This window comes from Chelonoidis abingdonii, chromosome 11 (assembly GCF_003597395.2).
Source record: "Chelonoidis abingdonii isolate Lonesome George chromosome 11, CheloAbing_2.0, whole genome shotgun sequence".
Classification (NCBI taxonomy): Eukaryota; Metazoa; Chordata; order Testudines; family Testudinidae; genus Chelonoidis; species Chelonoidis abingdonii.
Genome location: NC_133779.1, coordinates 42,393,810 through 42,406,633, shown reverse-complemented (window position 1 = coordinate 42,406,633; position 12,824 = coordinate 42,393,810). Strand labels below are relative to the sequence as shown.

Below are 12,824 nucleotides of genomic sequence, written 5' to 3'. Positions count from 1 at the left end.
CCGCGCCAGAAACAACTCCCGCGAGTAGTGCCAGGCTGCCGCCGGCCACCGGCACTTCCGCCTCGGTAGCTGTCATGGCCGCTGACGGCACCGCGGCCTACTCCGCCTCGGTAGCCGTACTGGGCCCACATCCCCGGAAGCTGAAGGCGAAGCTCCGTTACGTGACTCGGCCCCCGTCGGCTCCCACTCACGTGTCGGCAGGCGGAATACGCGGGCCGGCGCGGGGCTGAAGGGAGCCGACTCAGGCGACGGGACCTGCGGCTCCAGGGGCAAAGGTCAGGCCGGGTGGGGGTCGGGTGGACAGCTGCGCCCCCCCCCCCCCGGGGCCCGACAGCTGCACTTCGCACCGGTTGTTGATAGAGCATTTCATACACTGGGGGGCATGGGGCTGCGGGGCACGTGACACTTCTGGGGGAGGGACCTTGTCGACGCTGCCGGGGGGCATGGCTGTGGCGGGGGGTATGGGACCGGGGGGCGGGAGGACCTTGTGACACGGTTGTATGGGGCTAGGGAGGAGGAGATGCAGGGCGGGGGCATTGGCTGTGGGGAGGGGGGGCTGTGGGACGGGGGGGCGGGAGGACCTTGTGACCGCTGTATGGGGCTAGGGAGGGAGGAGTGTGGGGGGGGCTTGGGCTGTGGGGAGGGGGTATGGGACGGGGGGGCGGGGACCTTGTGACACGCTGTATGGGGCTAGGAGGGAGGAGTGCGGAGGGGACATTGGGCTGTGGGGAGGGGGGGTGTGTGGGACTGGGGGGGGCGGGAGGACCTTGTGACACGCTGTATGGGGCTAGGGAGGGAGGAGTGCGGAGGGACATTGGGCTGTGGGGTGGGGGGTGTGTGGGACTGGGGGGGCGGGGACCTTGTGACACGCTTATGGGGGCTAGGGAGGGAGGGAGTGCGGGGGGGGGCATTGGGCTGTGGCCAGAGAGGGGTGTGGGACGGGGGCGGGGGACCTTGTGACACGCTCGTAGGGGCTTGGAGCGTGAGGGAGGGAGTGCGGGGGGGGCGCTTTGGGCGGGGGGGGGGGGGGGATATCGGACTGGCGGGGATATGGGACACTTGTGGGGGCAGGGGACCATGGGGCTGTGGCAGACACAGCCTCACCGCAAAGGGGAGATGCAAACCTCGGGCTGAAGTGGGGAGGGGGGGGAACCTAAGGCACGTGTGGCCCTGCAGGCTGGTGCTCTGTGCTAAGACGCAGGGTGGGTGTGGGGCTGTGGGCCCGGCAGCTCATGGGAAGACACCCTCTCCGTCTCCCAGCGCCCCTCAGGAGATGGCTGGAGCTTGGCGCAGGGAGTGGTTGGTTGGTTGGGGGGGTGGGGCGGCGGGAGGAGCACAGCTGGTGCTGAGCGGCCCGTGCTTCAGCGCCAAGTGAGCAGCAGCTTGGCATGCTGCCACTGGTGCCCCCAGCCTGCACGTTTTGTTTCTCTTTGGCTCAGGCACGGCTGGTGCTTGGATGAGCAACCTGGCTGACGTGGATTCGTTGCTGAGCAAACGATGCTTGCCCGTGGTAGACAGATGTTTGTTGGCTTCTCAGGCTACTGGAAGCCTTTTTTCAGAGGCCGGTTCCTTCTAGTTACAAATACTGTGAGCTGTGGAGCTCTCCTGGCGACTGGCGACACCCTCCAGCAGACATGGGAAATGAGGAAGGACCCGGAGCGGAAGCGGGCGCTGGGCCGCACAGGTGTGTCTGCTGTGTGCTTGCTTGATAGCCAGCTCTTGTAATGCAGGCGGGTTGGGCACGTCCCATTCACAGAGCTCCAGTGTCACCAGCTGCCTCTGACCCATTTAAATGGAATGAGGGGAGCTTCATGCCTGGCTTTGCCCAGCCCGTGATTTCTCCTGCTGTTTGGCCTATATTGCCGGCAGCATTGGGTGGGAGTAGGGGGCTGGAAACAGCATGTGGGGTCTACTCTGTTATTTATTGTGGTCGCAAAGGGGCTCCACTGCTGGGTAAAGCCGCATACACATAGCAAGCTAGAACGTCTGCCCTGAACAGGTCAGAACCACACAGAAAAGGAAGATGGGCACTGAGGGCCAGAGAGAATGAGGTGAGTTCCCCGGCATCGCTCACAAGTCAGTGGTAGATGTGGGGATCATACCCAGCTCTCCGTAGTCCCTGCCCAGTGCTCATTAGGTCAGCCTTCCTTCTGCGTGCTGTCTGCCAGCTGCTAGGGCCAGTCTTCCCAGCAATGTCCAACCTTTGGGGAACTGCTGCTGTTTTAACCATTCTGCTTTTAGGGCCTTTTTTGCTGGGAGTCAAAGCAGCATTCAGAATATTCTAGACTGAAATCTGCCATCATCTCTGTACCTGTGCGCATATCTGTGTCCTTGCCTGAGGCAGGTAACATCCACCTTTTGTAAAGGGACAGATGCGCTTCCCGGGCTGTGTCAATAATGCATGATGACATTGTGCTGGGCCTTTGCGTTTATTAATAAGGTGGCATTTTGTTGCAGCTCGGATGTTTGCTGTTGGCTGCAGCATGGGCCCATTAATGCATTACTGGTATCTCTGGTTAGACAGAGCATTTCCTGCAAGTGGATTAAAAGGAATTAAAATTGTTCTGAAGAAAGTCTTCATTGACCAGATCGTAGCATCTCCGGCCTTGGGAAGCTGGTATTTTCTGGGTAAAAAATTTAGTATCACTTTCTCATGTAAATGGTACTAACAGACTATTCAAACGTCTGCCTTCTCCATCACTCACAAGAACATAAGAAAGGCCATATGGCATCAGACCAAAAGGTCCATCCAGCCCAGTGTCCTGTCTGCTGGCGGTGGCCAGTGCCAACACTTGTCAGTCAGGGAGCATTGAGACCCTGCTGCACCAAGCGGGCCTGTGATTGGATGTGAAAGGGCAGGCCTGCTCCTTACTCCTGAGGTTATTTCCCTGCCTTGGCTGGGCAGCGGGAGGTTTCGTGTCCTCCCCCAGGGCATGGGTGCAGTGCCCAGGCTCTGTTCCAACATGTGCATTAAGCAGCTGCACTTGCACTGACTCAGAGAGCGAGCTCTCCTCCTGTTTTCCCTTTAGCTGGGGGGTATACTGCCCCATGGAGCTGACAGGGAGAACAGAGCCCTTGGGATGCATGTTCTGGTCTGACAAACACAGACCTCACAGCAAGCATGGGTTAGTGGCTGCCATGCTAAATGAAAGCACAGCCAATACCTCTTCTCCCTGCCTTACTAAACTCCCCATACAGCTGGGAAAACCTGAGCCAGCAAAGTCCCAGGCCTGCTGAGACTAAAGATCACACTTGCTGGCTCCTTGAATTACTGCCTCCAAGGTGCTGCTACATCTTCCCAGATGACCACGAGGGGACAGGATCAAAGGTCTGTTTGTAAAGCAGGAGGCCAGGGTTGCTCGCTCACTCACCTGAAGCCAATTGTGCCTTGTACAGGGATGGGGTTGCTGGAGGGCCAGACGCTGGAGGAAAGCTGGGAGGAGCTGAGAGAGAAGTTCTGGGAATTTTACAAGGTAAGGCTGCTCTGAATCCCTCCCCCACCCCCTTCTCTCCTTTCTTAATACTTGATTCTCTTTCCCAGGCAGACTGGTGCGTCTGGCCAGCAGCTCAGGTGATTAACTTCCTGTTCCTTCCTCCCAAGTATCGGGTGATTTATGTGAACGTGGTGACCTTGGGCTGGGACACGTACCTTGCCTACCTCAAACATAGGGTCAGTATTACCCAGAAAGGCCATCACAGGGTGCCATAAGCGCCCCAGCCACTAATCCCATGCGCTGGAGCCTTTGCTGCTCCAGCAAACCTTTAATGAATCAGGGTTTAGTCAGTTTCTTCTCTTGCGTCTGTAGCACAAGCAGCCACTCAGGGCCGAAGCCGAGCTGAAGAGCAGCATTCAGCATCACCACACTGGGGTGAAAACTGGAGGCTGACAAGCTGTTTGCAAGGACTGCTGCTCTGGTTCCATCTGTTCCTGTGAGATGCCAATCAAGTGCAAATTCCAGATTTGTTCCTTGGGGTGGGAGCTGGCTCCCATGCAGCCCAGAAAAAATAGCCTGATCAAGTGAACAAAATGCTTCCTAGAGACAAATCGCTACGATTGTCCTGTGGCCGACCCAGCCAGCTGGGTGTGGAAAAGAAACATGGGGGGGTCGCTTTTTGAGTTAGCATTTAACTTCCTAGCCTCAAACCCAGTGACTTTTTAAAATGAAGAATCATGTGTCAACAGGCTGCGTAACATGACTCTGACTTCTGGGGAAGCGGGGCAGGTGCAGCACATTACTGTTTGCCACTAAGTGAGCCACGATCCTTAAAATAATCCTGTGATTTAGAACCAACTTAATTTATTCTCACTGTGTCTGAAAACTGTATTTTGCTAGAAATGGTGATGTGCCAAAATGTCACTTAAAAAAAAAATTATATGAGACCTTAATGATGTAGCTTGTCTTTAGAAACAATAACTGCACCCCAGCATGGAAATTTAAAGCTCATACTCTAGGAAGTGGGAGCTGCAGCTATGGGGTTGGTCTTCCTTGCAGCCAGGCTAAGTGGCTACAAACACTGATCTAAGTTCAGGCTTGAAGGGGGGAGCCTGGATCAGTCAGACCCAGCTTTGTGGAAAGAGCCCCAGTCCAGGCTTAAGAGAAAACAGCAATGGAGTAGCTGGGGTCCCTTCCAGTCACAGACTGGTGAGTGCAAGCCCATGTGAGGCCTCACAGAGCTAGGGCGTTCCAGGACAGGAACTAATGCAGCAGTGTGGTGCCTGAGCCCCTCTCCTCGAGGACTCACCCCCAATGACTTGTGATCAGCATTAATTTATTTCGTCACAACAGCTCTTGAACACAGTGATCGTTAGGGAATTGTACTTTGACACGTTTGACATTTGTACAATACAGCGTAGTTTTTTCCATATAAGTAAACGTCACAAAAATAGGAGGTTGGATGTGTGTATCTGTAAAATAAAGAGGGTTCACCAAAAAAATAAATCGAGGGAAGCAACGCACTGGGTTTGGGCATTGATAGAATTTTATCTACTGCTTCACAGTCTCCACAACAAGACATTGCTAGAGTAACAGACAAGGAACAGCGAGGCCTGTAGCAAACTCGCCCCCTGCAGCTGGGGTGTCAACCCCACGCCCAGCATGGAAGGGGGCAGCAGTTTGGTGCCTGTTTCTTTGCTTGAGCCAAGCCATCAAAGCTTTTCCTCTAGCAGGAGGTTTCCAGTGCTCCTCTGCCACGAGCCTGGGGCTAGTTTGGTACAGGAGTGCCTTGGCCCTTACTCAGCTGCGTCTTGAAATAATAGATTTCAAAGTGATATTCACAAGCAGGTTAATACCACACTGATAAAATAAATACATCTGCTCAACCACAGCACAGCATGTCACACAATGGTCACTTGCTACTTCTATTTACAGGAAGGTTGTTTTTATGTACAAGGAGGAAGACAGCAGGAGCATAAATTAGCATCTATTTATACAATAGTCAGGAACTAGCCATCCGTGGTGGGGGAGAACAAAGCAGCAGAGGAATGAAAGTCAAGCGGCTTTCCAGCCAGCCAAGGCCTCTGAGCTAGCAAGGAGAACAAGCTAAGGGGAGGTGTAAAGACAGGCCTGGAACAAATCTCTGACAAACCACCTGCACTAGTGCCTCACTGGGATCTAGACATACCCTTTAGTAAGTGACTGAATTGTCAAGGTTAAAATCCACATCCACCCCTAGCCCCTGGCTGGCTGAACTGCAACCCCAACGCATCACCTTTCAGTAGCACTACAGCTAAGGGAGCAGGTCTCTGGTTCCAGGGGGTAGGGCTGTTTGTTCAGGAGCATCAGGAGATGCTACACCAAGAGGACTCTAGTCCTTTAAGCTGCTCTCCCTTGAGCAGGGCTTCTCCCACCACCCAGCAGCAAGGATCCACCTAGGCAGGAAGGAAGCTAATGACCACATTGGCCAAGCTGAGTCAGCTGGTTAATGCAGGATTCTGCAATTAACCCCCGCACTTCCAGCTCGACAGACAATTTATATAAATAAGGGGGCACAATCAGGAACTAGTTAAAAGCAAACAACAAAAAAGTTTCTCCTACCCTCCCAGGCTGGAAAACTGGAGGGAGCAGAAAGGGAAGGGTGACACCCCGTGGAACCTGCAGACTCTGAAAGGGTGGCCAGAGCCCTTTCAAACCCTACAAGGTGAGAGTGGACAGACAACTCATCACTATGGGCCACCCCACCAGACCTAGTGACTGGGGTGTTGAAGTGGGAGCACAACTGAGTGTTAACTAGGGCACCGGTTACTTGGAGGGTGACGTGGCCAAGGCGGGCAGAGGGGGCCGTACTGCCGTCTCTAACAGGCACAGTCCTGGTGGGGGGGTGCTTGCTGGTCAGTCAGCTGTGGCCCTGGTTTCACGCCAGTCACTGCTGGGTCTGCCGTGTCTAGGGACTCGGACATCTTCTCGCAGATAATGTCGACGAGCCGTTCGAACGTCTGCTTGACATTGATATTGTCCTTTGCGCTGGCTTCGAAGAACTCAAAACCTGGCCAAAGGGAGATGGGAGAGCATGAGACTGGCAGCCGGGAGGGGCTTGGGGCAAGGCAGGGCCTTTGTTCACCAACAGGGGCCCTGCAGTGCAAGTTACCAAACCATTCCTAAGCCCTGGGAAGGATTTTTAGCTGGGATAATTAAAGACCCTGGAAATGAATCCATCCCAAGTCATTACTTTTACATGGCCCCAAATGTACATGGAAAACAACAAGGCAACCTCAGCAGCAGGCAGGGGTTTCACAGGCAGGGTCAGCAGCCGGGGACCATCACTGGCCAGTGAGGTCACCCCAGCTCTGTTAAATGGCCTGGGATGTTCAGCTCAGGCTCCTGCTCCCCATCGCGGGAGCTGCTGATTTAAGCTAACTAGGTCAGCCAGGGGAAGGCACCTGTACAAGCTCAGCGTCTCCGACACAAGAGCTGAGATCCGGGGCCTGGATTCCGCCAGGTTAGAACCAAGTAGCAGAGCTCAGCACCCCTAGAGCTGAGTGTTTTCTGCGCAGCTAGGAGAGAGGCCTCCCTGCAGTGACCCACGTGCGAGGGACCCTGGCTTACAAAGCCCAGAAAATACCCAAGCCTCTTTGATTGACTGACCATGTAAAGATGGGGACTAGACGCCAGCACACTGATACCAGTTGCTTATTGCAAACTTAACATTGACTGCTCAGGTCCCTTCCAGTCAGGCAACAGAGTCCACGGGCGGGGCCACTCCAAGCTGCTCAGGCTCCTGGTTGTAGCCCGTTCTCGTCATGCTCACAATAAATATGGAAGGTCTCTGAATTTTTAAAGGGTTTTACAGCTCCTCCTCTGGGCTGTTAAATTTTAATGGGATGCTTTGCACGGAAAAGGGTTTAGTTATAAATCCATAAGACTTGCCCCACGTTCTAACTGGGTTTAACCTGCTCGGAAATCCACCCACGCCGACTGGTTTTCCAACCACTTTACGGCAGTAAACACAGGGTTTGGAGGGTTGTTACAATAATAGAAACAGTTATCGAAAAACTGTAATTGCCCAGCCAGCACCAGTGTTTGTTAGAAGAGAAGCCATGCTGCTACATAGTGACAGAGTTATGGCAAGTGCAATGAGTCGTATTTACATTACTCGACAGGAAAGACACACAGGTCCCCTCTCAGCGTTACAGCTCCTGTGCCTGCCATACAACCACACCACCCACCACTCACACACCTCGCAGGGTTACAGGTCTGTGCCTGCCATACGAGTGCAGCACACCCCGTCTTCCCCACTCCTGTCAGCCCCCTAAAAGATGCTTCCCAGACTTGCAGGGCACCATTACTGCCATCTCTCAGTCCAGATGCCTTTTGGGGCAGCAGATGCTGCTGCTCAACTGGCCAAAGAACCTTCCCAGGCCCAGAACTTGGCTTCTGAGTTGCTCTTGTCCAAGGCAGCGCAAAGCCCCAACAGCTCGGCAATGCCTGGAACCCTCACCTGCCCACATAAGACCAAGTCCTAACAGGGCTTGAGCGTCGCCAGCCGGAACTTTGCAGGGTCAGCCCGTTACCTAGACTGGCGCGTGCACAGTAACCTGTACTTACCCAGGTGCTCTGCCAGCTGGCGCCCTCTCTCCGATGCCACAACTCGCTCATCCTCCATGTCGCACTTGTTACCCACCAGTAGCACCTGTGCGTTATCCCAGGAATAGGTCTTGATCTGGGTTGACCTTAAAGCCGCAGTAGAAGAACAAATAACCACAATATTCAGACAGCAGGGCTGTGGGCAGCTGGTTATAGACGAAGGCCCAGGTTGTTAAAGGCACTGATGTGCTGTGCTCCATGCTGCAATGCCTAAAATGATTCAGGCACTTAGGAACCAGAATCCCACTGACAGTTAATGCAATGTAGGCTCCTAAATCAGTTAGGCACTGCAGAGCTGAGCATAGCAATACATCAATACCTTTAAAGACTCTGGACCAAGAGTCTCAAATCCCAGCCAGAGACTGGAGCCTGGTTCTCTGGGCCTGCGGCAAGAGGCCTTCACCCCTCAGCCTCTTAGCTGGAGCCATCAAAGCTGGACTGCCAGAGGGCATGTCCGAGAGCTACAAAGACCCACCACAGCTGCAGCCACAGAATGTGAAGAAACCAGCAAAGCAGGAAGAGACTAAAGAAGTAGAAAATATGGGGCAGAGAGAGAAAATTACTGTAGGAACCAGTGCACGATGCATTGGTGGTCAGTGCACCAGAGAGCGGGAGCAGAGGATGGGGACAGCCGAGACGGAAAAGCTCAACTGCAGTGCTGGTAGCAGCCTGGGCACAGCACGGCTAGTACAGAATAGACAGCAGCAGGGCAAGCTGTGCTCCCTTCCTCTCCCACTCCGCTCTGCAGCTGGCCCTAGCGTCCCCAGCTGGGGTGTCCAGGGCTTCAGCTTCTTGGCAGAGACGGCCCCGAGGGGCACACCTGGGGGGCTGCACTTGAGTGTGCTGAAAACACTCACCTGCTCTCTGCACCTGGGGACCAAGTGCCAGTGGGTGGGAAAGGATTTCAGTCGCTGCCCATCCGGGAACCAGCCTCCTAGGGGGAGAGCTCGGGACCCCGTTGCCAGCGGCCCGAGCCAGCCAGCTTGCCACCAGCAGCGTGAGCTGCATGGAACGGGCTTGCAGGATCAGCCCAACACAGGCTTGGTTAAAGGCCAGGAGCTGTGCACATAGGTGGGACTCTCCAGCTACACAGCAGGCCTGGGCAAGAGTGGGGGGGAAGAGGGGGGCAGAGCACTAGGGTGAATTTCTGAGATTCCCAGTGATCCAGGGCCGAAAGCAGAGCCTGGGGAAGTGGGAACCAGGCCATGCTAGACTGACCGGCCCCTCTCTGAACACACTCGGGGGCTGTTTCGTTCTTGCACTGGGGAGGGAGTGGGCAGCCCAAACAGCCAGCCAGGCTCAGGGCCAACAGGACACGTTCCAGCCCAGATCCCAGGTCTAGCTCGGGGCACCCTGGCGCCCGGCTCAGTGCCGCTCTCCTGGCCTGCTGCAGAAGTGTTCCTGGGGGCTCTGAGCTCGTCTCGCTGTCGTGGGCTGGGGGAGGAGGCTCCTGGCCCAGAATTTCTGCAAGGGCTGCACTTGGTTTGGCTCAGGCGCAGCCACAGCCACGCGGGCAGGTTATTAGCCAGGCTGCTGACAGCACAGAACTCAAGGCCAGGGGACTGCCCTGTGGGGGGGAGTCATGCAGGCTGCATTACGGCTGCCAGGCACGAAAGCACCAAGCCACGCAGCCCCTGTCCCCTCACACCTGGGCAGAGGCCAGGAACCACAGTGCACAGGGAAGGGAAAAGCTCCAGGCAGTAAACCTTGCCCTGTCTCTGGGCAACAAGAGCTGGGGGCATCGCAGGCCAGGCCGGCTCCCGGCCCCACCCCGCAGAGATGTAATTCCCCAGAGGTAGGAAACACCCACTTCAAATGGGGTAGGGGCTGCAGCGGAGAGATGGCCAACAGTAGCCGTGCAGAGTCCAAGCTGCAGCCCCAGGAGGAGGCAGGGGTGCATATGCCAAGGGTGTTTCCTTAGCAGAGGGCAGGGGAGGATTGTAAGTGGGTGAACATCTTGGCAAGCTCTGAGAAGGCAGCAGCCCCTTAGGAGCACGGCTCTGCAGCAGAGCAGGCCCCAGAGGGCACCTGGTGACCAGCTGGCAGCAGAGAGTCTGTGCTGTCCGCAGAGCTGCCACGCGCAGGGAGTGCTCCCAGTGGTACCACAGTCCGTGGGCATGCAGAGACATGGCATGGGGGAGGGGTCCCGGCGACACAGTCCAGCTGGCGCGTTCAGGCCTGGGGCTTGGCAGAAGCACAGTTAGACACCTGCTGAGTGGCCATGCTGCCGGGTCCCAGCTGATTCTGCACAGCTCCCCCAGCACGCTGGAGAGGCTCCTGCCCTCACTCCAAGCCCCCTCCCCTGGCTCACTGGCTCTGCTAATGAGACGCTGGCACGGCAGTGCCAAGGCTCGGTGTCACTTTCCCTTCCTGGTGCCCTCAGAGCCACCTGCTCACCAGTCCTGCACGGCATTGAAGGACTCCTCATTGGTGATGTCGTACATCAGGATGAAGCCCATGGCCCCCCGGTAGTAGGCAGTAGTGATGGTCCGGTACCTCTCCTGGCCTGCGGTGTCCTGGGGAGACCAGAGCAGGGTCACTTGGGAGCAGCAGCGCCAGGAGCTGCCCTGAGTAATTCAAGGGTCCCTTGGAGACACCCCACCGCCCCCGCAGCACAAAGCACGGCCAGGTCCAGGGAGAGCCCAGAGGCAGGCCCTGGGCCGGGGTGCCGGAGCTAAGGGCAGGAAGGACGTGGGAACCCACCCTAACTCCCGTGCTGCCCCGGAGCTCCAGCACTGCGAGACGGATCCTGCCTCTGAGATTTAAAGAAGGAAAATCCAATGTTTAGCCAAGTCTCTGGAACTTCCTCCCAGGGCCGCTGACCCCCACCCAGAATGATCTAGGGCACAGGGCCAGACCAGTGCGCCCCACTGCCCCGTATGGCACTTCCTGGGCTGGGAGTGCAGGACACGGCAGAGCGCCTCTCCCACACACCCACTCCCAAGCCCGGCAGTGAGATCACAGCCAAGGAACCCTGAGTGTGCCACGGGGGATGGGGCCTCCAGGGATCCCTGCTCAGGAGTGGGGGTAAGGGGGGGGGGACCGTGACTCCCTGTCACTGGGGATTCCCAGGGGGCTGGGAGGCTCAGTCAGGCCTGCAGCGGAGCTGCCTGCGATTTGCCATAGCAACCCGTCCCTATGCCAAACGGAGCCTGGTCCCACACTCCGCGCCCAGCTCCAGGGACAGGCTGTGATGGAGTAGGGACTGTCTGTGTGGGGAACGGGAAAGCAGGGGATGTCTTTAGGTGATGGACAGGTGCTCAGCCTGTAACCCGAACCCGGCAGGGGGGAGCACCTGGGCGGAGGGGAAGGGAAGAAAGGATTCGGCCGGCGGGAGGAAAGGCAGGACAGTTTGGGTTTGGGGCTGTGGGGCGGAATTCAGAGTATCCTTGCTGGGATCCAAGCACCCTGAACCCCCAGAAGGACTGGATGGAGGAGTCCTGACTGTGCCTGCAAGCTCTGCTGTAACCTATGTTCCTGTTGTCCAATAAACCTTCTGTTTTACTGGCTGGATAAAAGTCATTGTGGGGTCCAAGCAGAGGGAGCAGGCTGGAACCCCCAGACTCCGTGACAACTGGTGGAAGCGGTGGGATTACTGCACCCCGTGGATGCGCGTCCTGCAGTAAGTGATGGGAGCAGTAAACGAAGGGGTGATTAGCCCTGGGTGCGTGCCAGTGAAAGACTGCAGTAACAGGATCCCCCGGGACTTCAGCGAGCGGTCCCAGGCGGAGGATTGCAGCTCGACCCTGGCGAGAGGTGGTGACTCAAGAGGCTGGTGCACTAGGGTCCCCCGGAACCGTGGGAGCGGCGAGCACGGCTGTGAGTGGCCAGCAGGAAGATGTACGCCAAGGGCGCAGTTGTGACCTGCTGGAGCTGTGGCAAGCGAGGGGCTGCGCAACGGGAGGCTGACCAAGGACCAGCTGATTGCCCGCTGAGGAGGGAGACCGGAGCCTGTCTCTGAGGAAGCAGCCTGGCAGATGCAGCGCAGTCACCAGGTCTGTCCCCCCGGGGTATGGTCAGCTGCGATGAGGCTTCCCGAACCCCCTTCCTAGGCCTAGGGAAGCAGGGAGGAGCCCGCGAGATACCAAGGGCACCGTTACCCCCGGCCAGCAGGGATCCTGGCAGCGAAGCCACCCCCGCAGGGATCCTCCGCGCGACGGCTCGACATCTTGGAGCAGCTGTGGCTGGAAGAGGAAGAAGTGAGACGCAGGAGCTACGTTAAAGCGGAAAGCTGGAGGAGAGCAACCACGTAAACATGAGCGGAGAGGAGGAAACAGCGTAAACATGACTGGAGCTGGCCCGGCTGAGACGGGAGGCCCCGGCTGCGGTGAGTGAGGGGGACTCAAGCCTACAAAGAGCTTTGATAAGCGCTTGCCTGCCCCGACGTAAAGGGAGGACATAGATACTTCCTGACGGCCTTTGAGAACTGCGAGCTGCCGGGGTTGCGCCTGCAGACAGATCACCGTGTTCTCACCCCTTACTGAACTCCATGGTTGAGGTGTACAGCCGCTAAAGGGCGCGAGGCGGGGGGACTACGAACTGTTCAAACGGCCCTGCTCCCGCAGAGTTGGGCTGACCCTGAGATGTACCGCGAAAGGTTCCAGGATCAGCGTAAACGTGAGTCACATACCTACAACTGGTCAACCGGGCCAGGGTATGCCGCAAGTGGACGCTGGGCCAACTAAAGGACTTGCTTGACCTATCATACTGGAGCACCTGTATGAGCAAGTGCCGTGCCGACTG

General features: G+C 56.9%; 2 protein-coding genes across 2 annotated transcripts in view; one reads left to right on the top strand and one right to left on the bottom strand.

The window, feature by feature from the left end:
- The first annotated feature begins 1,419 nt into the window (after nucleotides 1-1,419).
- On the top strand, nucleotides 1,420-4,951 carry MPV17L2 (MPV17 mitochondrial inner membrane protein like 2). Its single transcript, XM_032782830.2, has 5 exons — nucleotides 1,420-1,684; nucleotides 2,458-2,628; nucleotides 3,397-3,473; nucleotides 3,542-3,670; nucleotides 3,807-4,951. The coding sequence occupies exons 1-5, from the start codon at nucleotides 1,498-1,500 to the stop codon at nucleotides 3,885-3,887; spliced, it is 645 nt and encodes a 214-aa protein (XP_032638721.1). The 5' UTR covers nucleotides 1,420-1,497; the 3' UTR covers nucleotides 3,888-4,951.
- Nucleotides 4,754-12,824, bottom strand: part of RAB3A (RAB3A, member RAS oncogene family) — a 26,156-nt gene continuing 18,085 nt past the window's right edge. The window contains exons 3-5 of the mRNA XM_032782829.2: nucleotides 10,479-10,597; nucleotides 8,043-8,167; nucleotides 4,754-6,483 (exon numbers count right to left, since the gene is read on the bottom strand). Of these exons, the coding sequence (XP_032638720.1) occupies nucleotides 6,293-6,483; nucleotides 8,043-8,167; nucleotides 10,479-10,597 (435 nt within the window). The 3' untranslated portion in view covers nucleotides 4,754-6,292. The remainder of the gene's footprint in view (nucleotides 6,484-8,042; nucleotides 8,168-10,478; nucleotides 10,598-12,824) is intronic.